The following is a 26543-nucleotide window of genomic DNA, read 5'->3' on the forward strand; positions in this document are numbered from 1 at the left end:
CAGCCCCGTCCTCGGCTCCACCCCCGGCACCACACTGGGTGCCGTTTATTCCTCCCTTGCCCCGGTTCCAGGACCATTTTGTTCCGGCCTGGGATCCGCATTGGGAGACGGCGCCGGTCTGACCCCAGCCAGCGCCGTTCTCGGCGCCGTTCCCGACGCCGTTCATCCCTTCTACGGCTCCAGCTTTGCTGCCGCGACCGGCTCCCTCTACGCCAGAGGTGGACGAAGACTGGGAAGGGTCCGAGGACCCTCTTGCCCGGCAATGTGACACCGAGCAGGATTGGGTGGACGACTTGGAGGAGGCAGGCGACCTTGATGTATCCTCTGACCCGCGGTTCGCCTCCGCCCCACCTACGATGGAGGAAGGTGCCTCCTACACGATGGTCCTCCGTCGGGCAGCTGAGTCCCTCAATCTTGACCTCCCCACAGTGGCCCTCAAGACCAACCTCCTCACGAGCTGCTCCAGACGGCGTCTACTTCGTCGGAGCCGTTGCTACCCTTCAATGACGCCCTTACCGATGTCCTCTTGGGCACTTGGTTGAGGCCGGCCACGGGGGCCCCGGTGGATAAAAATGTCACCAGGCGCCACCGACCGGCGCCCGGTGACCCCGCCTTTTTGACTACTCACCCTACGCCTTAGAGCCTGGTCATTCAGGCCTCGACGTCACAGAGTGTTTTTCCTACGGCCCCACCAGATAAGGTCTCTAAACGGCTGGACCAGTTTGGGAAGTGGTTGTTCTCGTCGGCCAGCTTAGGGCTGCGGTCGGTGAACACCGCCTGCTGGTTGGGCCGCTACTCCCACACAGTGTGGGATGCCGTTGCTCAGGTGTTGCCTCAGTGTCCTGAGGAGGTGCAGGCTGTCCTTTCTCAGGCAATTGCTGAGGGTAAGGATGCGGCTAAGTTCACCATTCGGTGTGGGTTGGACACCGCTGACTCATTGGGCAAGGCGATTTCTACAACTGTGGTGTTGCAACGTCACGCCTGGTTGCGTTCGACTGGGTTCTCGCCCGATGTCCAAAGCTCGCTCCTGGACATGCCCTTTGATGGCACCCGCCTGTTTGGCGACAAGGCTGACAGTGCCCTGGGGCGCTTTAACGATTCACGGGCAATGGCCAAGTCCTTGGGCCTTTCTACTAAGAGCTCGGCCTCTCTTGGTTTTCGTTCCTTTTGTGGCCAAGGTAGAGGCAGTCAGGCGCGCCCGTCCCCTACGCATGTGCAGAACCAGCCCCAGCATGGCCGGGGTCGCGGTTTCCGCAGTGGCGGGTCAGGGATCCAGCGTGAGGGTCTGTCCACCTCCACCCCCACTGCTTCCGCCTCCAAACCTTCCTAATCTGAGCTTCGGGGAGCACCCCACGCCGGTGGGTGGCAGGATCCGCCATCATCTCCCTCACTGGCGCGAAATTACATCAGACAAATGGGTGCTTCAGATAATCTGCCACGGGTACTCCCTTCCCTTTCAGTCCTCCCCTCCTGCCATGCCACCTCGGTGCCACCGCATGTCGGGGGATCACTTGGCTCTTCTCCGCCAGGATGTCACGTCCCTCTTGGCCAAGGGGGCCATCGAGAGTGTTCCTGGACCAGAAGTAGGGAGTGGTTGTTATTTCCACTACTTTCTGGTCCCCAAGAAGGACAAAGGGGGTCTGCGTCCTATCTTGGACCTCCGGGACGTCAATCGCTTCCTCCGGAAGGAGAAGTTCAGGATGCTGACTGGCTCAGGTCTTAGCTGCCCTCGACCCTGGAGACTGGATGGTAGCGTTGGACTTGCAGGACGCATATTTTCACATTCCCGTCCTGCCGGCCCACCGGCGTTACCTGCGGTTCACGGTAGGCCAGGAGCATTTTCAGTTTGCCATGCTCCCATTTGGCCTTACCAGCGCCCCTCGGGTGTTCACGAAAGTGATGGCGGTGGTTGCAGCTCATCTACACAGGTCGGGGGTGTCAGTCTTCCCCTACCTCGATGACTGGTTGTTGAAGGCGGGCTCGCCCCAGACAGTCGTCACCCACCTTCAGACTACGGCCGACCTCCTGCATTTCCTGGGGTTCTCCATCAAAGTGCCGAAGTCTCACCTGAGTCCCTCTCTGAAGCTCCCCTTCATTGGAGCGGTTCTGGATTCTACGCTGTTTCGGTTTTATCCTCCCGAGCAGCGAGTTTGGGATATTCAGTCTATGATTCCGATCTTTCAGCCTCTGTCCCGGGTTTCACTCAGGATGAGCCTCCGGCTTCTGGGCCTGATGGCCTCCTGCATCCTGCTGGTGACACATGCCAGATGGCATATGCGGGCTCTGCAGTGGGACCTTAAGTTCCAGTGGGCACAAGATCAGGGCAGCCTGTCCGATCATGTCCAGATCTCGGAGGGCACTGCACAGCAGTTGCAGTGGTGGCTCACAAATCGCGATTGGGTCAATGGCAGATCCCTCTCCCTTCCCCAACTGGAGCACACAGTGGTGACGGATGCGTCCCTCCTGGGATGGGGAGGACACTTGGGAGAGGCGGAGATCAGAGGACTCTGGTCTCCGGTGGAGTCCCGGCTCCATTTCAACCTTTTGGAGCTTCAGGCGATCTGGCTTGCACTCCTTCCCTCTGTTCGGGGAAGTGTGGTGCAGGTGTTCACGGACAACACCACCGCCATGTGGTATTGCAACAAACAGGGCGGGGTGGGGTCCTGGGCCCTATGTCAGGAGGCTCTGCACCTCTGGACGTGGCTGGAGCATCAATGCATTACCTTGGTGATTCAACACCTGGCAGGTTCTCTGAACGCCAGGGCGGACGAACTCAGCCGCTGGTGCTTGATGGATCACGAAAGGCATCTGCACTCGGACGTGGTGCAAGGCTCTTTCAGCAGTGGGGAGAGCCTTGGTTAGATCTATTCCCCACCGAAGAGAACTCGCAATGTCATCAGTTCTGCACGTTGGAATTTCCAAGGCGGCACTCGCTCGGCGACTCTTTTCATCGCGAGTGGAGTTGCGGTCTATTGTACGCCTTTCCGCCTATACCACTTCTGCCCAGAGTGCTGAAGAAGATCCAGCGCGACTGGGCCCAAGTCATCCTTGTGGCTCTAGATTGGGCACGAAGATACTGGTATCCCGAGCTATTCAGCATGGCGATCGATCCCCCGATCTGTCTGCCTCTTCGTGAGGATCTTCTGTCGCAGCAGCAGGGGACGGTCCTCCACCCGAACCTGTCCAGCCTCCACCTCCATGCGTGGAAATTGAGCGGCGACAGTTGACAGCTTTCGATCTTCCTCCCGAAGTCTGTGATGTCATCTTGGCAGCCAGGCGTCCCTCCACTAAAACGGTATACGCCTGTTGGCGGAACAAATTTGTGGCATGGTGCACAGCGAAGGCTGTGGATCCCCTTTCTGCCCCTCTTCCTAAAGTTCTTCTGTTCCTTCTTTCTTTGGCCCAGCAGGGCTCTGCTCTGGGCACTATCAAAGGTTATCTTTCGTCCATCTCCGCCTTTTTGAGGCTTCCAGATCAGCCTTCTCTTTTTAAGTCCCCGGTTGTTAACCGTTTTCTTAAAGGCATTACGCACACGTTTCCTCCCGTGCCGTTCATCATGCCTCAATGGGACTTGAATCTCGTTTTGACCTATCTGATGTGCGCTCCTTTCGGGCCCCTTCATACCTGTCCTTTGCATCTTCTTACTCTTATGACGGCTTTCCTTGTCGCTATCACCTCTGCTAGAAGAGTGAGTGCTCCAGGCTCTTTCTTCCAAGCCTCCTTTCCTTTCTATTCATCCGGACAAGGTGGTGTTACGGACCCGTCCTTCTTTTTTGCCAACGGTGGTCACGCCCTTCCACATCGGGCAGACCATCACTTTGCCTACCTTCTTTCCGCCTCCGCATCCTTCAAGGGAGGAACAGAGGCTCCACCGTCTGGACCCCAAACATGCGCTTGCATCCTATCTAAAGCGTACACAGCAGTTCAGGGTGGATGACCAGCTTTTTGTTGGCTACGTGGGTGCCAAAAAAAGGTCGGGCGGTGCACAGACGGACCATCTCTCGGTGGGTCGTTCTGTACATCAAAGCATGTTACTCCTTCGCTAAGAAGGAGCCTCCTGTGGGGCTGCATGCCCATTCTACCAGGGCAACTGCAGCGACTACTGCCGTGGGACGTGGCGTCCCCTTGCAGGACATTTGTCAGGCAGCTACGTGGGCCTCGCTGCACACGTTTACCAAGCACTACTGCCTTGACAGTCAAGTCCGGAGGGACGGCTTCTTTGGCCGTTCTGTACTCCGTGACTTTCTGGTGTAATCTTGTTCGCAGAACCACCACCGAGGTTGGTATTGCTGGGGTATCTATTCTAAGGTAAGGAATCTATCACTAACGTGTCTCTTTCAGATGCACAAGTTACTACTTGTGTAACGATATATCTGTAAGAAACATTAGTTAGTGATAGATTCTTTACCGCCCCACCCATCCTTCCCGTTCTGCAGACTGGTTACTAGGGTTAAGGTCATCCCTCTTAGGGCCCTAGTTTTCTGCACCAATGGTCAGCACCTTGCATGGCTCTGCGTTCCTGGCGCGGAAAGTCGTGCACAGAACTAACGTCAGCGCGCCTGGATGGCACCTAAGTACTCTCCATGGCGTCATCTCGGCGCTTACGGTGCCAGTGACGGACGCGGAGCCGCACGACGCCACCTACTGACGCGCAGGGGTACTGCTAAGCAAAACTTTCCGGATCCAGTCTGACGCCAGGGGATATTCTAAGGTAAGGAATCTTTCACTAACTAATGTCTCTTACAGATATATAAGTAGTAACTTGTGCTTCACAACTTGGGAAAGAAAGTTTAGCAGTGGTGTGGGCTTGTGAACATTTCCATGTATCCTTATATAGAAAACCTTTCACTCTTTTAACAGATCAAGCAGCGTTGCTTACCATCTTTGGCAACCTAAAAGCCAAGATGCCTCCCTGGATTGAACATTGGGGTTTGCGATTACAGGAATATGACTACACTATTGATCAAAACCCTGCTGACTACTTTTCATGAGTGCCAGTACAAGGTCATGGTACTCCTTCCAAAGCACCTGAAGCCTACATTAACTTCATTGTGAAGTCCAGTACACCTGCTGCTATTTCATTGGAACAAATCATTACTGCAACAAGCAAAGATAGTAACATATTAATACTAAAAGTTACTATTGCACATCAATCCTGGAAACAGCACACTCGACCTCCTCTCACAAATGACAGCGAATATCAGAAGTTTAAAAATGTGAAAGATGAACTTCCATTACTTAAGAAGGTATTGTCTTACGAGATTCGAAAATTGTCATACCGAAGAGTCTGTGGCAAGAAGTAATCGAAGTGGCTCTTGAAGGACATCATGGAATTGTTGCCACTAAACGAGCTCTCCAAGACCTTTTTGGTTTACTCATCTTGACAAGAGAGAGTTGAAAGAGAGTCATTTGTGCAATTGTTTATCTCCCAAAATCGCTCAACATACCTTAAACATGTATGTCGTATTTACCAAAATATGTATGTGAGTGGATCACTGTTGATTTCTTTGGTCCTCTTGACAATGGACATCTCCTGATGTCGGGTATTGATGAATACTCCCGTTTTCTATTGGTAAAAGATCTCTCACCGACACTCAAGAAAGAGTAATCTCCAGGTTAGATGGCATTTTTGCAACATGGGGTTTTCCTTTAATTCTAATGTCTGACGCTGGCCCACCGTTCAATAGTCAAGAATTCAGAGACTTTATTAATCATCTCAATGAGGAGCATCAGAAAACACACCTCATTGGCCACAAGCAAATGGCATTGTCGAGCGCCTTATGGGCATATAGTAAAAGACTGTTTAGTATGCTACATTGGAGAAGCTTGATGATCAGCTCTCCCTGCTGCACTTCGAGCTTACTGACTCCGCATTCAACGACAGGTGAAAGTCCAGCTGCCCTGATGTTCCGGGAGCCATGACAACCAAGTTTCCACACTGGGCCAAAAGAAGATCTACAACAGATGGTGAGCTTCGTCAACAGAATAGTGCCGTAAGCAAAAGATGAAAGTATATGCCGACAAGAGTCGATGCGCCAAGAACACTACTTTCAATGAAGGAGATCGGGTTGTGGCACGACACCAGAGAAAACACAATTTTGATGCTCCCTTTAAATCTCAACCCTTCAAAGTTGTGACTAGTAAAGGACACATGGTGAATGCTCACCATCCTGCAAAGTCCATTCTGTGAGATTCTTCACACTGCCTCATCATTTGCCTGTTCCTGATGTCAAAGAGGAGGGACCCTTTAGGTTCCTGATGGGCTCTGGAGAACTGTGACATAAGTGTTCGGGTGTGGTGAATAGAGTTCATGTTTAGAATGTTGAGTTCACAGTTACACGCAGCAAAATAAAGCTGTGCACTACCAAGCTCTGTGTGTGGTGTATTCATGTACAAGTACTCAGGCTGGGGAGGTCGCTAAGGAAACCCTTGCTCTCATCTACAACACAGCCCCACTAGCATAGACAGAGAACCATGTACCAAACACCTGGCCCCTCCATTTAGCTTGTAACTTAGATACCTCTACAGTTGTCAAATTGGCTCCCTGCAGACAAGCAATGTGGATCTGCCAATGGAGTAATGCCACATCTATCCTATATACCCCTAGCATTCCAAGTGATCAAGTTATAGGTGTCAGCGAATGATAAAGGTTTACCAGGTATGGTGGAGAATAGAACACCTCTAGGGCATCTTGAAGGTAGCATGTGTGTACCAGATACAAAAAGGAGCCCTGTGGAGGGCAAACCTCAGCATAACCGCACAAACAGTGACCGAATGCTACATGGATGCGCATAGCTTCCACAGGATAGAACATAACTCGCCATCCAACAAAAATAGAAAAGACAATAAACACATACCAACTAAACGGGATAGGGGAATGGAGAACAAGACAAAACCATTTCAGTCCCCAAGACATATGTGCCAAGGGAGTGGGTCTATGGCAGGAGCGAGACAGGACTTCCAACTCCGCTAATAGCTCATCGTACCTGAAAGTGGCAGTTCAGCCAGCTATGAGTCCAAACTAGGTGAATGGTAGGTTGGCTGTGTCCGGCAAGCATCCCCTAGGTTAGGGGAGGACCTCTCGGGGGACAGCAGCATAGTCACAGGGTTTGTTACATGATGCAGAGTATCCAAGGCTTTAAATGCATGGGTCACAGTAGGGAGGGATCATGCCAGGTCCACAATAGATTGTGTTGTAAAGGTCAGCGGTGTGGGTTTATCAGAGTAAATTTCCTCAGACATGTGTGATCATCCCCTGAGATGGTGGAGTCAGAGGAGAGCAGTTGAGGCGATGCCAAGAGTCCCGCAAAGAGGTCGCCAGTGCAACCTCATCCTGCTGTTCCTTTCGGCTCTGCACCAGTGAGTGTGGGCTGCATCTTGTTCTCTGGTGGTGCAGTCTCCGGACTGTGGTCGTGATGTGGTCCATCTTAGGTGTAGTAGGGAAAGGAGAAAGCAGGCAGCCAAGCTCTTGCTTATAGATTAGGATAGTTATTTCGATAGCGCTCGAATGCCGTTGCGTCTTGGCACTGAGTGTGTGCGTGGGGAGACTGGTCTGTAGAACCAGAGATTTAATTTGAAGGGAACAGCCAGGTCTTCAGCGATTTCCTGAAGATCACCTGATTGGGTTGAAGTCGCATGGTGGAAGGCAATTGATTCCAAAGCTTAGTTGCACAGTGTGATAAGCTCTGACTCCCCCCCCCCCACCTTGCTCTGTGAATTTTGGAGGTGTGGATGAGACCCGAGTTTGTGGATCTGAGGGTTCTAGTGGGAGAGTGCCTGGAAAACAGACTCTGGATCTCCACCGACCCACCTCCATATAGAGACTTGTGTACCATACAGAGGGCCTTAAATTCCACTCGTTGCTGGACAGGAAGCCAATGAAGTGACCTTATGCCCGCCGAAGTGGAGTGGCCTTTAGGTATGTTTAACAACAATCTAGCTGCCGCGTTTTGTATTGACTGTAGTTTCATTCTCTGAGACTTGTCAATGCCCATAAACAGCGCGTTGCAGTAGTCTAATTTTGAGAGAAAAAGCGCTACTACAACAGTTTTTTGAAGCTTCTGTGGAATAAAGGGGAAGATCTCCTAAACCTTTAAGTAAGAGGAAGCAGGAGGAGGTCAGACGATTGACCTGGGCCGAGAAGTTAAGCTGATCGTCAAAGATCACTCCAAGGTTCCTGACTTTAGTGGTAGGGCAAGGACTGTCACCTGCCTCTGTTGGCCACCAGGTTTTGTTCCACAGTGAAAGGCCCTTACCGAACTCCAGTCCCTCTGTCTTGTCAGTGTTAATTTTAAGGAAGTTTTGGCTCATCCAGCTCATAATATCTGTCAGACAGGCATGAAAGCTGCTGGCAACGATCTCTCGTTGTTTCGAAACCAATATTATGAGCTGTGAGTCGTCAGCATAGGAGACCAGAGAGAAGCTGTGCTTTCTGACGAGTCTGGCCAGTGGGGTAACATATATGTTCAAAATCATTGGAGACAGAGCAGAGCCCTGTGGCACTCCGCACGGAAGATGATAAGTGTCAGACTGTATGCTGTCCCAGTATATGTTCTGCTCCTTTGCTGCTAGGAAGGAGGAGAGAAGGGCCAGAGCTGTGTCCTCAATTCCCACGTTCCTCAGCCACTGCACTAACACCGTGTGGTTCACGGTGTCAAATGCTGCTGATAGGTCTAGGAAGACAAGAACAGCTCTGCCCCCCACTCCCGTCCATCACTTTCCGTATCTCCTCTGTTGCTATTATCAAGGCCGTCTCTGTGGAGTGGCATGGCCTGAAACCGTGCTGTGTCGGGTCAAGCAGATAGTTGGATTCGAGATGTTGGGTTAACTCCTTGTTAACAGCTTTTTCAAAAATCTTAGCATTGACCGGCAACCCTGAGTTTGGATCGTAGTTTTTTGTTTCAGTGGGGTCGAGGGCTGGCTTTTTGAGAATTGGCCCTATGCATGCTTTTTTCCAGGCACTGGGATACAGGCCAGACTCCATGACTTGGTTTAAAAGGGCGGTTAGCTGTGCACTGATATTTCCGGATACCAAATGCATAGTGGCCGGGGGACAAGGGTCATTAGGGGAACCCGACTTAGTAGATAGGAGGAGGTTATTGACCTCTTCGTGAGAAAGCGCCCGGAAACAGATTAGCTGGTCATGAGCTACCTTCTCCCCCTTTGATGTGCTGTTACAGCTAACCGTAGCACCAGATGTGTTGAGGAGATCGTTGTAGATTGATTGCACCTTACTTTGGAAGAAAATAGCCAGTTTGTTACAAGACTTGGTCTGGTCTAAACTGATTAGTCTGCTGAGGTTTGATGACTAACAGTTGAATGGATTTGAAGAGCTCCTTGGAGGAGTTGCTGGCAGCCTCAATGTTTGCAGTGAAGTAGACACGTTTTGCTTCATTAATAGCCTCCTTATATTTTTCCAAATTTAAATTATAGGCCACATTATGCTCCTTGCTGTAGTCTGATCTCCAGATTCGTTCACTTCTCCTGCAGTCGATCTTTATACGTTTAATGTCTGGCCCATACCATTGTGCGGTTGTTGAGGCTCTTTTAACTGAAATGGCTCTACATAGTTAACCGCTGTACGAATCCAGTTGTCAAACTGGTACGCTGTTTCGTCGTTGTCCATGGCCAGTGTGGGGGGCAGATGCTAAGGGCGTGTTCTAAGTCCCTCCCCTGTATCTTGTTCCACCGCCGAATCCTCACCCTTGAAGGTCTGCTTGGGCACAAAGGATTAGGGTTTATTGCCCTAATGTCAAAGTAGATCGCCCTGTGGTCTGTCCAGGGTAATGGCACGGTCCTAGTCAGAGTGATGTCTGGGTTGTTGGTGAAAATGCCGTCTAACGTGTGGCCGGCTGAATGTGTAGGTTCAGACACTAATTGAGTGAGACCGTATGCTGCTAGATTGTCCAGGAGTCTGGTGGTGTCTGAGTTAGTACTTAGCTCTAGGTGGTAGTTGAAATCATCTAAAATACCTTATCAAGAGCTTCCACCCAATCAGATGCCACTTCAGGCTGTGGGAAAAAAAATAGTAACCTGGCCATCCGAGATGTGCAGTTTGCCGCGAAACATTAAAGCATATTTACGTTTTTTCTTGACTTGCAGGAAATATGCTATCTGGCACTGAACCACCAGCGTGTTGTCCAAGAAGAACTTAATTTTTCCATTATCAAAAAGGACAGTAGTCCTTTTGTGAGCTGCTGCCAGGATCACATCTTTGTCACAATAGTTCAATAGTCTTGCCACTATGGGTCTTGGTGGAGCCATAGGTGGAGGGCTCCGAGCTGGGACTCTCTGTGCACATTCGATCACAAAATGTGGAGAGACTGCGAAAAGAGCAATATCCTGTTTTATCCAGCATTCCTAGAAACAGACAACAGTCAGTTACCTCTCTGGCAGACGTACAATACGAATGTTATTACAGTGGGAACGCCTTTCAGCGTCATCCATTTTACTCTCTGCAATACGTAGACGGTCCAGGATCAAATGCTTCTGTTCAGTGATGTTCCGGGTGGATTGTCAAAGTGCCTCTATGGCTTGGGTATTTGTTTTAACTTTTTCAGAGAGTTTTCGCTGATTTTCCCAGAAAAACGCTTTGTCATTGGTGAAAGATTCGAATTTAGCCTCAAATGCTGCCCACGATTCTGCAATGGCCGCCAGTATTTTATCCAGCTTGTCCGAGGGAGTGCTCTTGGTTAGATTGGGTGCTGTCTCCGAGGGGGGTCAAGAGTTGGTGCCATTAGGGTGCCCTGTACCATGTCAATCAATAGAAGAGATTGTGGTGTCAGCGGTGAGGGGTCAGGAGGAGAGTCACTTAGTTGCGCTCGTACTCCTGTTTGATTGCATGTAAGGCGCTGAGTGACCTACGCAATAGCACTGGTAGTGCCAGGAATTCAATAGATGTTTACTTTGTAGCAAGGGATTTAGAGACCTGTGTCACTCATAGATGACTCACTCAAAGAAATATTGGGGCACGAGCAGTATCCACCAGAAAGAATGTTATCAAAGGTAAGTAACTTGTTCTTTTGATGGATACCTTTAAACTCAGATGGCTCAGCTTTAAAATCAATACCACAGCAATGCCCACACCAAGGTGATGCATTTGCTGGTGCAAAGAGGGGATGAGCAGTCCAGACATTGTCCTGTCTAACAAGCTGTGCTATGCCTTGGCCAGGAAGGAGCCAGCTGATGGCTGTAGAGTTCATGTGACCGTGGTGAAGGCCACAAATAAGTCCTGAGCTATGAGTGTTCTTGTGTTGGACATCTGCTAGGACACCCATTCAGCGTCAGTCCATACCTTCACTATGCACTACTGGCTTGGTTCTCAGGCCGGCAGGCAGGGACATTTTGCCTGTTCTGTCCTGCAGAAATTCCTGGTTGTGAAATCCACTCCGCAAACGCATCACCTTGGTGCGGGCATTGCTGTGGTATTGATTTTAAAGCTGAGCCATCTGAGTTTAAAGGTATCCATCAAAAGAACAAGTTACTTACCTTTGATAACATTCTTTCTGGTGGATACTCCATCTAATCACCAATTTCTCAACTCCTACCCGCTCCCCATTCTGTGGAGTGGACTGTTTGGTCATAATATTCCAGTTTAGGTCGCTCAGTTTGTCAGTCACCTAATGGCCTAATCTGCTGACGCACTCAAACATTTGCATGAAACACTTCCCATGCCAGTTTGGCACAAAGGAGATTCAAAAGGTGAGAAATATGTGGTTAGAATATCTACAAGAAAAAAACTGAAGGTAAGCAACTTGTTCAATAGGGGAAATAACAGATCTAAGTTTGGTTTTTGATGTGCTTTACTGGTTTTGCATTGTTTTCTTTTTCCATGTTACCCTAGTTGTCCTCTGGATATTGTTGAGTGCAAGCATTAGCACACAAATGCTTTTTTAATACAATTTCTTTACCGATTGACATGCAAAAGCTGGCACCAGATATGGCATCCTTTGGGCAGACTCTAATCTCTATGTCTTTGGAACCTAAAAGAGACATAAAGTTATATATAATCAGATACTTTTCCAAGGAAGCAACCATATTGAGCCCACTTTTATTAAGATTAATGCTGCTAATCTTCACAGAAAGGTTTGCTTTTTATTGATCTCCTGTAGTAGTCTGCAGCAACTGACCCATTACTTTGTGTTGCAGGGTTGCTGAATGCTTACCCAATGTTCGGTTCGTCTTTCTTCTACATCCAGAGCTGCAGCAACAACACCATAGTGTCTCCGTGTATCCTGGCTGTAAACCAAAATGGGCTCAACTTCCTGAACAAGGAAACCCATGTATGTGTCCAATACTTGAAAGTGATAACATGTCTACACCTTCCTGCATCCTTCAATGTTTGTGATCTTACTGTTCACCTCACTTGACAAACATCGCATAATCGTGGTGTGAGAGCATCTCTTGGGACAAAATCCAAGTAATGTAAAGAAAAACCACAAAGACAGTGTCATTTTAAGTTATCTTGTCCTTTTAATGTTACATTGTGTTGAACTGTCTTGCATTGCCTTGTGATGGTACATCGAGGGGAAGTGTCCGTTCTGGCAATGCTCCAGGTTAAGTATAGGTAGACAAGCAGACACAAGACATCAAAAGTCAATACATAGTCAAAAAGGAGCTCTACACAGTGATGGTATCAAATGGGTTGCAGCCTCATTAACTTACAGACTAGTTTTTGTAAAGAGCACAGGCAAATAATTTCCACTTTTCCAACATACGCTCTTCCTTAATATTCATAAACATTAAGGAAAAGAGCAAGCTCATCTGATACAACATTTTAAATGTGCTTGTAGTGGCTATGTAATATGCTTTAACTCAGATTGTCTTATTTCCTTCCCTCCCACCAGATGGAATGGTTCTCCAAGTCTCCTATACCCAGCTGTGCGCTCTGATATCCTTTTGCACATATACACCGTCCCTCGGGTATTTTTGTGGCAGTAATTGCTGCTAGTTGGTTTTGTCATTCATTGCTTCTGTTTCTATGGTTCTCAGCTATAATCTTTTTGAGATTCTTGGTTCAAATTTTTGTAAGAATATGATTGCTGTTTTTATGTCTAGGGTCGAAGATGATCCCACTTTAAGGAATGTTTAGGGAGAGGCACTATGAAGTACAGTGGTTGAGATCTGTAACCGTACATTTTTTTTGTTGGTCACAAAGTTATTTCAAACTTTTTTGTTTCAACATATTCTTTCTTTGGTTGTTTGTCACTCTGCAATCATCTTTCAAACCCATGATCTGACTCATTGTGTTTGGTTAGCTTTTACTTTGGCTCTGTGGAGTTTCTTTGTTTCACCTCTTTTAATGAGGTTTGTATTCCTGTGTTTGCTTTTTTTGTTTCAATGAGCAGCACATATGTAGTTACTGCTGGACTTTTCCATTTGCCATATCTTTTATTTTTCATCTTTGGTTAAAGTAGGATAGGGGTAGCCTTTCCCCATGACTTTTAGGCTGGTACCTGTACTTTGCAATTCTAGATACAAAGACCTGATCATGGGTGGATCTTCATTAGAGTTCCATGAGTTGGACAAGGTGTTTTCCCTACACCAATATTGATGTACAGAGAGTATCAAGTTAGAGCATTTTGTTGTAGGTTTTGGTCTAGAACTTCTCAGACTTTTTGATATTGACATTGTGCAGCGTGGTCTGTCAACCTTCTGGTGTTACTTTGTGGTCAGCCAAGGTACTGTTTTTCACTGCCTGTTGTTTTCCTAATTATTTAGCACTTTGACGAGAAACAGAGATGAGGATGGTGGTGCCCAATTTACTTTGCAACAATGTAATCACTACAAGTCCTACTCATAAACACACTACCTCCTTCCTTTTGTTACAAGTTGGATTTTACTTCTTCTGAGTTTCTAGCTTTGTAGTCAACAAAGAAACTGGTATGGGAATTTTCCTTACTCTAATCTTCTTTATTAAAAAGGCACTCTTGAGTGTGCTGATAGTAAACCATCTAGTTGTCTTTCTCCACAATGCAGATGTACCTCATTTAGGAGGAGCAATGATGAGCAAGAGAAGGGCTTGAAGTAATGAAGAGAACTGGTGACAGGCTTTACTCTGCATTTGTATCGTGCTAAGTTCCATTCACATTTTTGCCTGGAGCTCTGTCATTACTGACCATGCATTTGTAAAGCAGTGGATAACAGAATGGATTACTGAGTTGCCATGGGGGGCAGATGGAGTCCAAGGACTTCTTCGTAGCATATGTGCATGTTTGTTTGAATATCCAATGAGATTAGACCATTTTAAGCATGCCATGGAGGTGGAGCTATTACTGACATGCCTCAAACCTGAGTTCTCAGTCAATAGCATCTATTAAACCTCCAGGTTTTACCATGGGCGAAGTGCTTCAAATAAGCATGCTCTTGGAATATGAGACTCCATTACTAAGCTCCTTATAAACCCTGATTATGGCACATGGAAGCACTGAACCATGAAAGCTGTTCTGTCTATCTCTGCTACAGTGCACAAAATATAAATACGATCAAATAGAACTTGTTCCCATGCACACAATCTGATTTAAATGTAGCTCTGTGAAGATTGGTGATTATCATTGCAACAACATCCCAATGGGGATATTCTAATTGCAGCTAATTTTAGTATAGCACACAAGAGACTGAGCTGGTGTCTCTGCTTTTATATACCCATATGATACCCTAACACCTATAATCAGTAAAGCATACAGCGCAAAGCTTCATTAAACGTTCTCGGTGAGGATGGGTCATAAGGTTAGACAGTGTTTTCTGTAAAGAGTAACCAAGAAAACGATGAATGTTTAGCAGGTCTTTGGAGCAGGTTTAATTTCTGTCCTATTAAGGCCCACACTGTGTGCAAAGTAAACACCTGTAAGTTCCACGTGGATATATAAAAGTTATTGTTCCCAGAGAGTGTCAGAAAAGGGATCAGGGGCATGCAGGGCAAAGTAGGTAAATTTAGAGAGTAGTCACAAAACGTCAGACATACATTTACTATTTACTACACTTATCTAACACATTACTTACACTCAGATGAACTGGACATATGTGCTGCAGATAGTGATGTACAGATTGTCCACTGTTCTGTGCAGCCTGTTCTGTGCAGCTTTTACGGGCGTGTGGTAAGGGATGGCACGTATCAGGAAATTACATATCGAAAATATTTTTTAATGTCTTATTACATTAACACTAGTAGTACATACAGTACTAACATGCACACCATTGCACAAGTAGGAACAGTACAAGGGGTGTAAACCCCCTTCATTTGTGAATACCTAAACTTACACATGCATGCTTCAACATGTGTAATTGACTCTCGGGTGTGACAGGAATGTATGTGTATAGCCAAACATATGTAAATTGTGCACATTCAGCAGCGTAATATATGCATGTCAGAATTGTCAGAATTTTTGTCTGTCTATTTTCACTAAGCTCTTCTCTTATAGTCACTGGTGGTTAACTAAAGAAATAAGATAATTAATGTGTCTGATTGGAAAGAAGTCAGCTGATAACATTTATTACTTCTGTTTCATTTAGAAAACGATTTGGACATTGTAGACTATCCATTCAGCCAAACTTTAAATCGGAAGTAGCACATTACCAGTAGTGCATCAAAATAGTATACCCAAATATGTAGTAGATTCCACAAATATATGAAATTAAGAAAAAAATAAAAAGTAATTATTTAATATCGATAAATATGGGTGGAAGAATAGGAGAACTTATGTTTTGTAAACACCACAACAGAGACCAGAAGAAATAGATTGAGAAACATTTGCTAGAGAGTTACAGTAAACTTGATAGAAACATTAAGAAATGGAGGAAAGGTAAGAGAGATATTTAGAATAAGAGTTGTAATAAATTACCTATTTGTCTGAGCGACTGATATTAAATTTGAAACATGTAGAATATTGAGGATACGATAATTACTTATTAGGAGAGTAGTTGTAAATAAGCCATTGCGAATGTAACAAATTGCTAAATGTGTCTGTTAAACAGGGGTAGCTGTTAAAGATCACATGCAATTTTCAGGGAAATTATATGGCAAACAAAATATTTTTGTACTGACTTTTGTTTTTATTGTGAAATAAAATTAAATACATGTTTTATAAAAAAAAATCTATTAAATGGGTGAAAGACGGTTAAGTAACCAAGGCATCTGGATTCGAGTTAAAAATGATTATTGTAATACGTTTCCTACAAATAAAATACATATTTTAAATAATGGTATGAGGAGGAAGAATACATGTTCAATAAAGAGTTATTAGATGTACGAGTGAACAATAATTTAATACTTATGTATATATTTTTCTTTCTCATATTACACAGGAATTGATAGTGAATTTTCCACTTAAAGACATCCAGTCAACACGGACCCAACGGCCGACAGCTGGCTCCAGTTACCCATATGTGGAGATTATGCTGGGTGATCTGATGTCACAGAGAGTGACACAACTGCAGCTTGATCAGGTACAATATTCCCTATTTTTCTGAAACAATTCTTTATGGCACTCACGGGTACAGTAAGGTATAGTGTGAATACAATGAGCCATAGCAAAAGTGTGACAAGACAAGGTAAGATAATAGAGGGAAAAAGGCTATGTTAGAATACAAATAGAAAAACAAAACAATGAAAGCACCTAGCAGGATCACTTACATGAAAATAATATTCCGCCTGCATGGTGAAAAATGTGTTTACGTCGTATTTTGCTTTGTTAGCTCTTTCAGTGTCATTGTTGAGGAAGTCTTTGTATATTGAGCCATCAAATCTTGAATTATCTTCTCTAACTGTCCATGCCTCTCTACCTCATTTACCCTGGACCACCAAGTCCTTAATCATTTCACTCCTGATATAGGTTTTTCCTGCAGCCCATAAGATCTGCTTTGAGGTAACGGATTCTTGGTTAAGCGACAGATTGTCTTCGAAGTTGGATCACATTACCCTTTTTTCCCCTTACTCTCTGCACCCTAGTATTAATTCTCCACAGTTCATTGTACAAAGCTAACAGGCCAGGGGGGAAAATCAGTGCTACAGGGAAGGGTCTGAAATGCCACTCTCCCATATTCCACAAGATGTAACATCTGGCAATGCAGTATGAGACATGAGAAAAAATTATTTATGAGTAGTCATGCAGTGAATACAAGAGACGAAAGTACGATCTCTATTGCGAGGGTTGAGGCACCTCCACTAAGGCATAGTCATGGAGCAGGTCTTTGATCATGCCGGAGAATATGCCACAGGTTTATCCTGCTAGATCGGTATAGCACTGGATCTAATGTTATATTCAGACCTCTGCCCACATCCTGTTTATTGTCGATAAGTTCTGATATCACTCTAGAGAGGTCAGAAAACAAGTACCACTTGGTCCCTGCTGGTGCATACGCGTAACCAAATACTAATACCTACCCCTGAATTCTGACTTTTGTAAAGACATATCACTCTGCTAAGTAGGTACAAGTTTGAGAATGCCCAGGGAGAAACACTTACAAATAAAAGAATCGCCACCCCTCTCCTGTACAATGCATACTTACAGCATCTGTTCATGAGTCCGATGTATTGCAATAAAAAATAACATTGAACAACCAATCTCTTCTCAACTTTTCAGACTCAGTAGGAGCTAATTCTGTATTAGAGCAATATTCATATGGCTGAACATGAAATTCTCAAGCACTTTCTATCATCTTATATGGTGTGTGAGGCTGTTGGCATTAAGTGAGAGGAGCAGGATATTTTGCAAGTGAGCATTAGGGTTTCTGCTATTTATCGAAATACCAGGGGGCATTGTGACCTTCTACCAGTGGTTGCCATCAATAGAAACCCATGTCACCTAATGTGTGAGTGGCACCCATAATTCAAGGACTACTTGTAGATAATGAGCAATTATGTCAGAAGGCTGCACAAAACACTCAGTTGGAATAAATGTAGAACAAAAAGAGGGCAGTGAATAAGTGCATACGTACTTTGTGTTGTGTCATTCTTGCCAACAGGCGTTTCGCCGCCTGCACTGCAGTGCCTAATTTAACAGTGGGGCAGGCAGTTGTTGGCAGCGAAATATCCTTCAGCGGGTTGGGAAGGGGAGTGGCGCAGGAGGGGCACCCCTTATTTAAAAAAAGGCAATCTGTGCAGGTAGACACCAATGTCAAGGCTGAGTTGGTGTTTGACCCACGGTGAAATGTTAGCAAATCATGAATAACATAATGGACTAGAGTCATTACTAGGGACCCCCCTAGTCTCCTAACTGCAAACCCAATCATTCACCTTCGACGGGGATGGCAACGCTACTATAGACCTTAACCCTACTAGGCGTTTAGTGTGGGCTTTTTGCTGCCCAGTTGCCTATAATTTACCAAACCTCTTATCCAGAATCAACCAAAAAATGTATTCAGTAAATGTGCATAGTCTGGTAATATGCAACTGTTTCAAACAAGGGTGTCTGACCGGCTCAGTAACATAAAAGCAAAGCTGATAGCTCTAATACATTTAAGTCCCGAGGTAATCCAATCATTCCCATATTACATCTTAGTGAGTTCACAAGGAGAAACACAATGCAACATGCATGATGGAAAATGTCAAATCTTGAACTCCCTCTAGAGAGTCACCTTTCAGTGATTGAGGGCCATTTTTTGTAGTATACAAGTTTAGTCTTGAATGCGGATCATGATTTGTCTTCTCTCACAATGCGCCTCCCTCTTTGCTGAGTGTCTCATTACTAATTGTAGTTCTTTATGCATCTGCATGTTCACTCCCTCTACTGCAGTATTGAAATAATTGTGCAATAATGGATGTAGAATGAGTTGCAGACCAGAGTGTGTCGTGTCCATAGAGGTATCCGCCAGAGAGTACAGAACGTTTTCCAGATCATCCGGTTCATAGAACTCTATATTCATGCCATTAGCTGTCAGCAACATTGTGGACGACTCCAGAAAGTCTAATCAAATGTCAAGCATCTGCAGTGTGGAGCAAAATGCCAGGAATGTTTTATGTTTAGAGCTGGTTTCCTGTTACAAATCTGCTGAGAGGTAGATGTTGTTTTTATAGAACATAAATGGGCCAGTCTTCAATGTTTTTTGTTTTTTAGCATCAAGACTTGCCAGGCTGCTGGTGCCTCAAAAATCATGCAGTTATTCGTCTGGGAATACTTAGTCTGGTAGGGCTGCACAAACGTTTATGGTGAGCACTCCGAAATTCCAGTGGAAGAAAGAAAGTATACAGCATCAAATCTGGGAGCATAGTAGATAAAAATTGCTTCATGTCAGATTACCCTGAGCCCTCTTTAATTCACATGGAATATACATTGTACCACTTGCTTTGATATTCCAAGTCCACCAGTTTTCCCTAAGCATTCCAGATAATTCTATAATTCTTGAATCCATTCTGGTCCATTAATCAGAGAATTTATTTTAAATTTCTCTGCTTCTATCATCCTCTCAGGTAGAGTCATTTGTCTTGAAATTGCACAATGTCCATTCTGACTGACTTCACTTAAATCATCGTCTCTGTGGTGTTATCTTCCACTGACCTAATGGCCGATTCGATTGATGACAATTGTTTCATCAGTGTCCAACACAACCTCCGCCATGTTGACCATTGACTTTGCCAGTGGGGTCCGGCTTCGATTTTCCAGTTACCGCCTCCAAAAATTAAAGCTGTGCCTTGACTTTATGTTTAGGCATAAGGGTTTGTTATTGAAGGGTACAACAGTCAGTACTGTGTTATGAGCTCTGTGTCATTTCTGGCTTTGGTAACATCCAGCTTCTGGGAAGTGACCCTCCCATGGTTTAACCACTGTGTCCAAAGATTTTGGTAACAGTCCAGAATTGTTTGGCTAGACAGTGGATTCAGCATATGGTAGACCATCTACCACCCATTACAGCAAACTGAGTTCTATCGTCACGCCAAAAGAGAGCAAGATGTCATAAACAGTAGTTCTCCAGTATTGGATCTTTCATAGATTCACATGCTTGAATCATTCCCTGTCGTTGAAGTGGGAGTCCCACTGTACCTTAATAAAGCAGTATGTATCACTATCACAGGCTATAATGGCAATGAAAAAGTCAGTTTAATAGCCAATATATGTCCTTTTTAAAAAAAGGCCAAACTTGAGCTCTAACTAATCAGGCGACAGCACCCTCTACATCACTCCCAACAGAGGCTGAATCCCTCAGATTTTCTACGGCACGTCGTGTGAAGGGAGTCTCCCTGAACTCTGCTCAGTTTTGTCAGCTATTACTTCTTTTTGGATCATCCAAGATTATATATCATGTTTCATTTCTCTGGCCCTGGCACTAATATGTCAGAGTATCAGAAAGCAAGGTATTGGACTGCAAAATATGTCTAACCTTTTCCTCAAAAACTCTCACGTTCAGAGAGATAAGGCTATTATTGGGACTACAAAAACTTAAATTTGTCACTTCTAATGAGGACAGTGAGGATTCCTTAATCTCACAGGAGCGGTCAAAGGGGGAAGTCACACCAAGGGTCTCCAGAAGCCACGCAGAAAAGCCATAAAAAAGACTTACCACGAATCTTGATAAGGCACTTCTCAGAGAGAGAAAATTGGAAAAAACTTCCTCTGTGGCAGACCCTACAACTCCCTCTTCAGCCCTGACACTACATCAGGGAAATCCTCATAACCTGAATGCCCTCATCTAAGATTGCTTCCTCTATGATAGCTCCAGCTATGATGGCATCATTTAAAACAATTGTCTACTACGTCCTCATCTGCGATGACCTCATCTATGACGGTTGTCTATGACGACGGCCTTGTCTACAATAACCTCATCTATGATGACCTCGTCTACGATAACCATGTCTATGACGGCCTCGTTTATGACGGCCTCGTTTATGACTGCATCGTCTACGACCACCTTATCTATGACTTCATCCACTACGGCGGCCTCGTCTGCGACAAAAGCCTGATTGGTGACAAACATTGTAGACATCATCCTAGTCCTCTACTTCCACCCCATCGACTCCGATGACATTGCAAGCGACATCGAAAGCACTGTAGTCATCAACAAGAACAAAAGACACATAATCCAGAATAACTTAATGTCAAGAATTAATGGGACTAATATGAACATGTCTATAACAGTCAGCAATATATGGATAGGCAATATGTGGAGCAATTTCACCACTTCGGTCCGCCTCTAACTGCAGAGCATGGGTCAGGTCCATGTAGCTTTAGTACTAGTCCTACGGGGCATTGTTGGACTTGGCCCTTCTGGCAGGTTCACCCCTGAACTTTTTGCTTTTATTGGTGACATGGTGGTAGTGATTTTTGGTTTCTGCGTACTTTCCCTGTGTCCCAGAGTAAAGTGCGTGCGCACTCTGAGTGCATGTGGTGAGATAGGCCTGCCCTCCCATAGGAATGCATGGGGAATGTATGTGCCCTGGTAGTTCCTGATGCGTGGGGTGTGCAGGGTCGAGTCTGGTATGTGCGGACTCGTGTGATGAAATGCTGCGCGATGATGTGTGCGGCGTGCATGTACCTAGTATGGAAGTGCCACTTCTAGAAGTGGGCACTTCTGTGTGCAGTGTGAAATGTGTGCCTTGTCTGGCGATTGGCTGGCTGAGGTCATGTGATGGGCTAGGGAATCCCCAGAGTCAGGAGGAGTCACCCAGTGGTGAATAGGGAGATCAGCAGCTAGATGGGTGGGAGGAGTACCCCTGGGTCCTGAATAGGGCTGGGTTTTCCCCACACAATGCTGGCTCCGCCCCCTGTGGTGCGACTGATGACCCTGGCCTGCTCTCTGAATAGGTAGAGGGGCTGAGCAAAACAAAGTGCTCAGGAACCAGTTGTAACTGGTTCGCCCCTTCCCTGCACCTTGAGACAAAGGTGTTCTGTGTATAAGAAGGGGCTGTGACCCCATGAAAAGTGTTCTCTTCCAGGATCCTACCTGAGGGGGGCTGCTGCTGCTGCTGGACCAGAGGACCGCCACTTGGACTACCTCCCTGCCTGGAGGCCCAGTGAGCTGGCTCTGGGTCCAGCCTTGCCCCCCACCCCTGCCTTGCTGTGTGCAGGGGAGAACTTTGCTGGACTTTGCTTGTATCCTACTTTAAGCGCTGGGAGCGCTTTATTTTTCCCCTAAAGCGCCTGGAAGCGCTTTTCTGTCACTTATAGCACTAGGAGCGCTTTATTTGTGGCCAGCAGCGCGGAGCTGCAATTATTAGCGAGGGAACCCCGACGTAGGGATTCCCTGCTATTTTGCCGCGTTGGCGGGTGCCCACCCCGCTTATTTGTTTTATCCCATGGCGGGTGCCCACCCCGCCATATATTCCTTGCTACGAGGGAGCCTACCCCTCTTATTGCCAAAATCAGGAATCACCGCCGCGGCCGGGCTTACCGGAAGTCAGGCAGGCCGAGGGCGGGCCTCCGGGACAACCGGAACTTGAAATAGGAGGGCGGGAGCCTACCCCGCCTCCCACCGAAGCATCGCGGCTGCTCTGAGCCCCAGAGCAGGCAGAAGCCTACCCTGCGCCCCGGGGCACTCTGCCCGTGCCTGTTGGCACATTGTAAAGTGTGTGTTTTTATCTAATGTGTTTTGGTAATACAAAGGCTATTTTTATATAATACCTTGTGTGGAGTTTCTTTTGTGGTGGGCCTTGGGTGTTGTTGCTGGGTGCACGCGCAAACGCTTTACACATCACCTCCGGGATAAGCCTGACTGCTCGTGCCATGCTACCAAGGAGGTGAGCAGGGGTTATCTTTGGCGTGTAACTCCCCAGCCCTGACTAGAGTGGTGGTTTCTGCCTGGCTTTGGCGCAAGCCCTAGCCAACCAGAAATCGCCATTTCTAACATTGGTGATCAGCGGTGGGATTTGGACTTGCGTTTGCGCTGTACCGCAGCAGCAACTGGCTGCACCACAAAACTCTGCATTTAGATAATCACATGGTATAGGGATTATTGTGCTAAGTTTGTTTTTGTCATTTCTTTGGAAATGTGTTTCTTGTGCACTGTGAGTTAGGTGTCCCTAGCTCGGGAGGGTAGATCATCCCCATAAGTGCATTGTGTTTTCTGGATTCACCAGAGGGTGGGATCCAGTGGTGGCAGCATAATAGTGTCCAGTACATTTATTCCCCGCCCTGCGCCCAGAGTTGGTACCTGTGTCACGTGTGGTCAGGTTGAGGAATCAGGGGTGGTAGAAACTGCCTTACCAGTCCGAGGGGAGGGTTGTGTGTGGATGAATGGTGTGTGGCACTAGGCAAGTGAGTGTGAGTTCTCTGGGATAGAGAGCTTGCTGAACCCTTTTTGTGAATTGTGTGCTCCTGTTAAGCTCAGACCCCCAGGTTCCCTGTGTAATCTTTTCACCAGAACGTCCGCCAGAATGGAGCCTGCTTTTGATTCCTGTGATCTAGCTTGGCACAGTAGGCAGGAGTTGGAAAGGTCCTGTAGAGAGAGAGGTATAAGGGTGAGAGAGTCCGACACTCTGTACGAACTTCAGGGCCACCTGGTCCTATGGCAAAAGGGTCCATGGAATCTTGAGCTCAGTACGGAAAGGGCCTGGGCCTCACACCTGGAGGGTGGTGGGTCTGGGGGGAGCCCTGAAGATTCAGAAGAGGAGGAAGAAGATGACAGTACCTGGATGCCAGTAGAGAGTGAAGACCCCATAGGTAGGGAGTCCCTTGCTGGGTCCAGCGTAGGAAGCAACGCCTCATCCCTTTCCCTGTCCCCAGAGGAGTGGGAAGATAGGAGGAAAGAAAGGGAGCACCAGCTGACGTTAGAAAAGCTCAGGTTGGAGCATGCCCAGGCTATGGCGCAGCTAGAGGTCGAGAAGCAACAGCTGGATGTGGAGGAGAAAAAGTTGGAGACCGAGAGGGTCTTAGCGCAGGAGAGGATAGCGGAGGCTGAGAGGGCCTTCCCCAGGGACAAATCAGCTCTGGAGAGTAGACTATCCCCTGCGCGCAGTTTTAATTTTCTGGGCTCCCCAGAGAGGGTTGAGTCCAGTGGTGGCAGCCATATAGATTCCAGTGTAGGAAATCCCAGTCCCAGTTCCCCCAGTCTGGTACCTGTTTCCCAGGAGGAGGAGTTAAGGTTGAAATTCAGGGACAGTAGGAAGCTGTCTCACCAGTCTTGGGAGGAGTTTGTGGATGGATGTGAGGATGCACTGTTTGATTGGATAAGAGTTCGCACGCTCTCTGATTTTGATAAACTGTGTGAACTGGTTCTCAAAGATCACCTGCTTAGTTGTTGTGTGCCGGGGTTGCGCCAACACCTGTTGGGGTGTGGATTGTCTGAGCCAGGTGAGCTTGCGGATGAAGGAGAGCGCTGGGAAAGTGCTAGAGGTTCTCTAGAGTCATTAGGGAGTGACTCCAAAAGTAGTGGGTCAAGTATCTTCCAGCCCAGAGTGGTGGAAGAGGCTCAGTGTAGCCCAGCTAGGTCCCAGGATAGCGAGGAGGGTGTAGGGGCTTACGGCCTGGCTCAGTGGAGCGGGAGTAAGTGGGTGACCGAGGGTCCCCAGACGTACGAAACCCTGCCTCAGGACTTGGATGGTTTCATGAGGGAACACCAAGTTGGGGACCTAGGCTGTCCTGTTAGCCCATTTGAGGAAGATCTCCTAGTGAGTAGAGGACCTGGAGCGCTGGTAAACAGGACTCCTGTGGTTCTAGAGTCTGGCAGTACAGCTCCGGTAGGGAGGGTACAGGAGTCCAGCATGAGGAGTGATTGGGGGATGAGTTCCCCAGGGGAAGAGCCAGTGGGTCAGGGACTACCCAGTTGGGCTAGGATCCCGTGTAGTGACCATGGTGACACCACTTCTGTTCTGGGGGGTCTCTGCGCACTGTCAGGTGGACAGGGGACGGGAGATCCGCGCCAGGCAGACAGTCACACGACATATGTGTCGTTTGTTAGCCTCAGGGGGATGGAGTGTAAATCCCCAGAAGTCCTGGAGTGCCAGGCGATTATTCCACCAAAGGTTCTAGGCCGGAGGTTGGAAGGCCAGGTTCAGGATCAGCCTGACCTGAAGGTTAGGACGACTGTAACCAGTGTCCTGACCAGTTCTTCTTCCAGAGGTACCGCCCCAGTTGGTAGGGAGCAGGGCTCTGGAAGGGGGTGCAGAGGGTGGGAGAGCCCACGTCTGACCCCGGTGCAACCTGAGGGGTTAAACCCTGGGTTGGAATGGCGTTCTAGGTGTACCCCTCGCCAGAGGAGGAGGAACCCTAGGAGAAGAGGTAGGGGGAGGAGAGCCTTCCCTGAGACTCCTGGTCCGCCTGAGTTTGTAGACCCTAGGCTGGAGAACCAGTGGCAGTCTAGTCCTGTCTTGCAGACAGGAAGAGTGGAGAATGGCCGCTATGTGCCAGGGGTTACTACACCCCACTCTGTGATTAGGCAAAGACCAGTGGCACCTGGGTGGCCTAGGGCCTGGTCTTGGCCGCGGACAGCTTGGGAGTACCAGTGGGGTAGCCCAGTTGGTCCGGACAGTGGTTTTAGAAGGAATCCCATGGGTTCACCGTGGCGTAGAACAGGAGGGTGTCCCTGCAGTTGCGGGCCCGCGTCCGTGTTCTATCGCCCCAAGCAGGGAAGTCCATCACGGTGGTGATCGGTCTACACTGCGTTTTGGCTGGAAGGGGGTTGTGTTGGACTTGGCCCTTCTGGCTGGTTCACCCCTGAACTTTTTGCTTTTATTGGTGACATGGTGGTAGTGATTTTTGGTTTCTGCGCACTTTCCCTGTGTCCCAGAGTAAAGTGCGTGAGCACTCTGAGTGCCCTCCCATAGGAATGCATGGGGAATGTATGTGCCCTGGTAGTTCCTGATGCGTGGGGTGTGCAGGGTCGAGTCTGGTATGTGCAGACTCGTGTGATGAAATGCTGCGCGATGATGTGTGCGGCGTGCATGTACCTAGTATGGATGTGCCACTTCTAGAAGTGGGCACTTCTGTGTGCAGTGTGAAATGTGTGCCTTGTCTGGCGATTGGCTGGCTGAGGTCATGTGATGGGCTAGGGAATCCCCAGAGTCAGGAGGAGTCACCCAGTGGTGAATAGGGAGATCAGCAGCTAGATGGGTGGGAGGAGTACCCCTGGGTCCTGAATAGGGCTGGGTTTTCCCCACACAATGCTAGCTCCGCCCCCTGTGGTGCGACTGATGACCCTGGCCTGCTCTCTGAATAGGGAGAGGGGCTGAGCAAAACAAAGTGCTCAGGAACCAGTTGTAACTGGTTCGCCCCTTCCCTGCACCTTGAGACAAAGGTGTTCTGTGTATAAGAAGGGGCTGTGACCGCATGAAAAGTGTTCTCTTCCAGGATCCTACCTGAGGGGGGCTGCTGCTGCTGCTGGACCAGAGGACCGCCACTTGGACTACCTCCCTGCCTGGAGGCCCAGTGAGATGGCTCTGGGTCCAGCCTTGCCCCCCACCCCTGCCTTGCTGTGTGCAGGGTAGAACTTTGCTGGACTTTGCTTGTATCCTACTTTAAGCGCTGGGAGCGCTTTATTTTTCCCCTAAAGCGCCTGGAAGCGCTTTTCTGTCACTTATAGCGCTAGGAGCGCTTTATTTGTGGCCAGCAGCGCGGAGCTGCAATTATTAGCGAGGGAACCCCGACGTAGGGATTCCCTGCTATTTTGCCGCGTTGGCG

General features: G+C 47.5%; 1 protein-coding gene across 1 annotated transcript in view; it reads left to right on the plus strand.

Moving 5' to 3' along the window:
- MYO15A (myosin XVA) overlaps positions 1 to 26543 on the plus strand; it is a 1126038-nt gene that overhangs the window by 1063125 nt on the left and 36370 nt on the right. The window contains exons 66-67 of the mRNA XM_085631315.1: positions 12148 to 12281; positions 16303 to 16443. Of these exons, the coding sequence (XP_085487441.1) occupies positions 12148 to 12281; positions 16303 to 16443 (275 nt within the window). The remainder of the gene's footprint in view (positions 1 to 12147; positions 12282 to 16302; positions 16444 to 26543) is intronic.

The sequence above is a fragment of the Triturus cristatus genome, chromosome 10 (assembly GCF_964204655.1).
Source record: "Triturus cristatus chromosome 10, aTriCri1.1, whole genome shotgun sequence".
NCBI classification, from domain to species: Eukaryota; Metazoa; Chordata; class Amphibia; order Caudata; family Salamandridae; genus Triturus; species Triturus cristatus.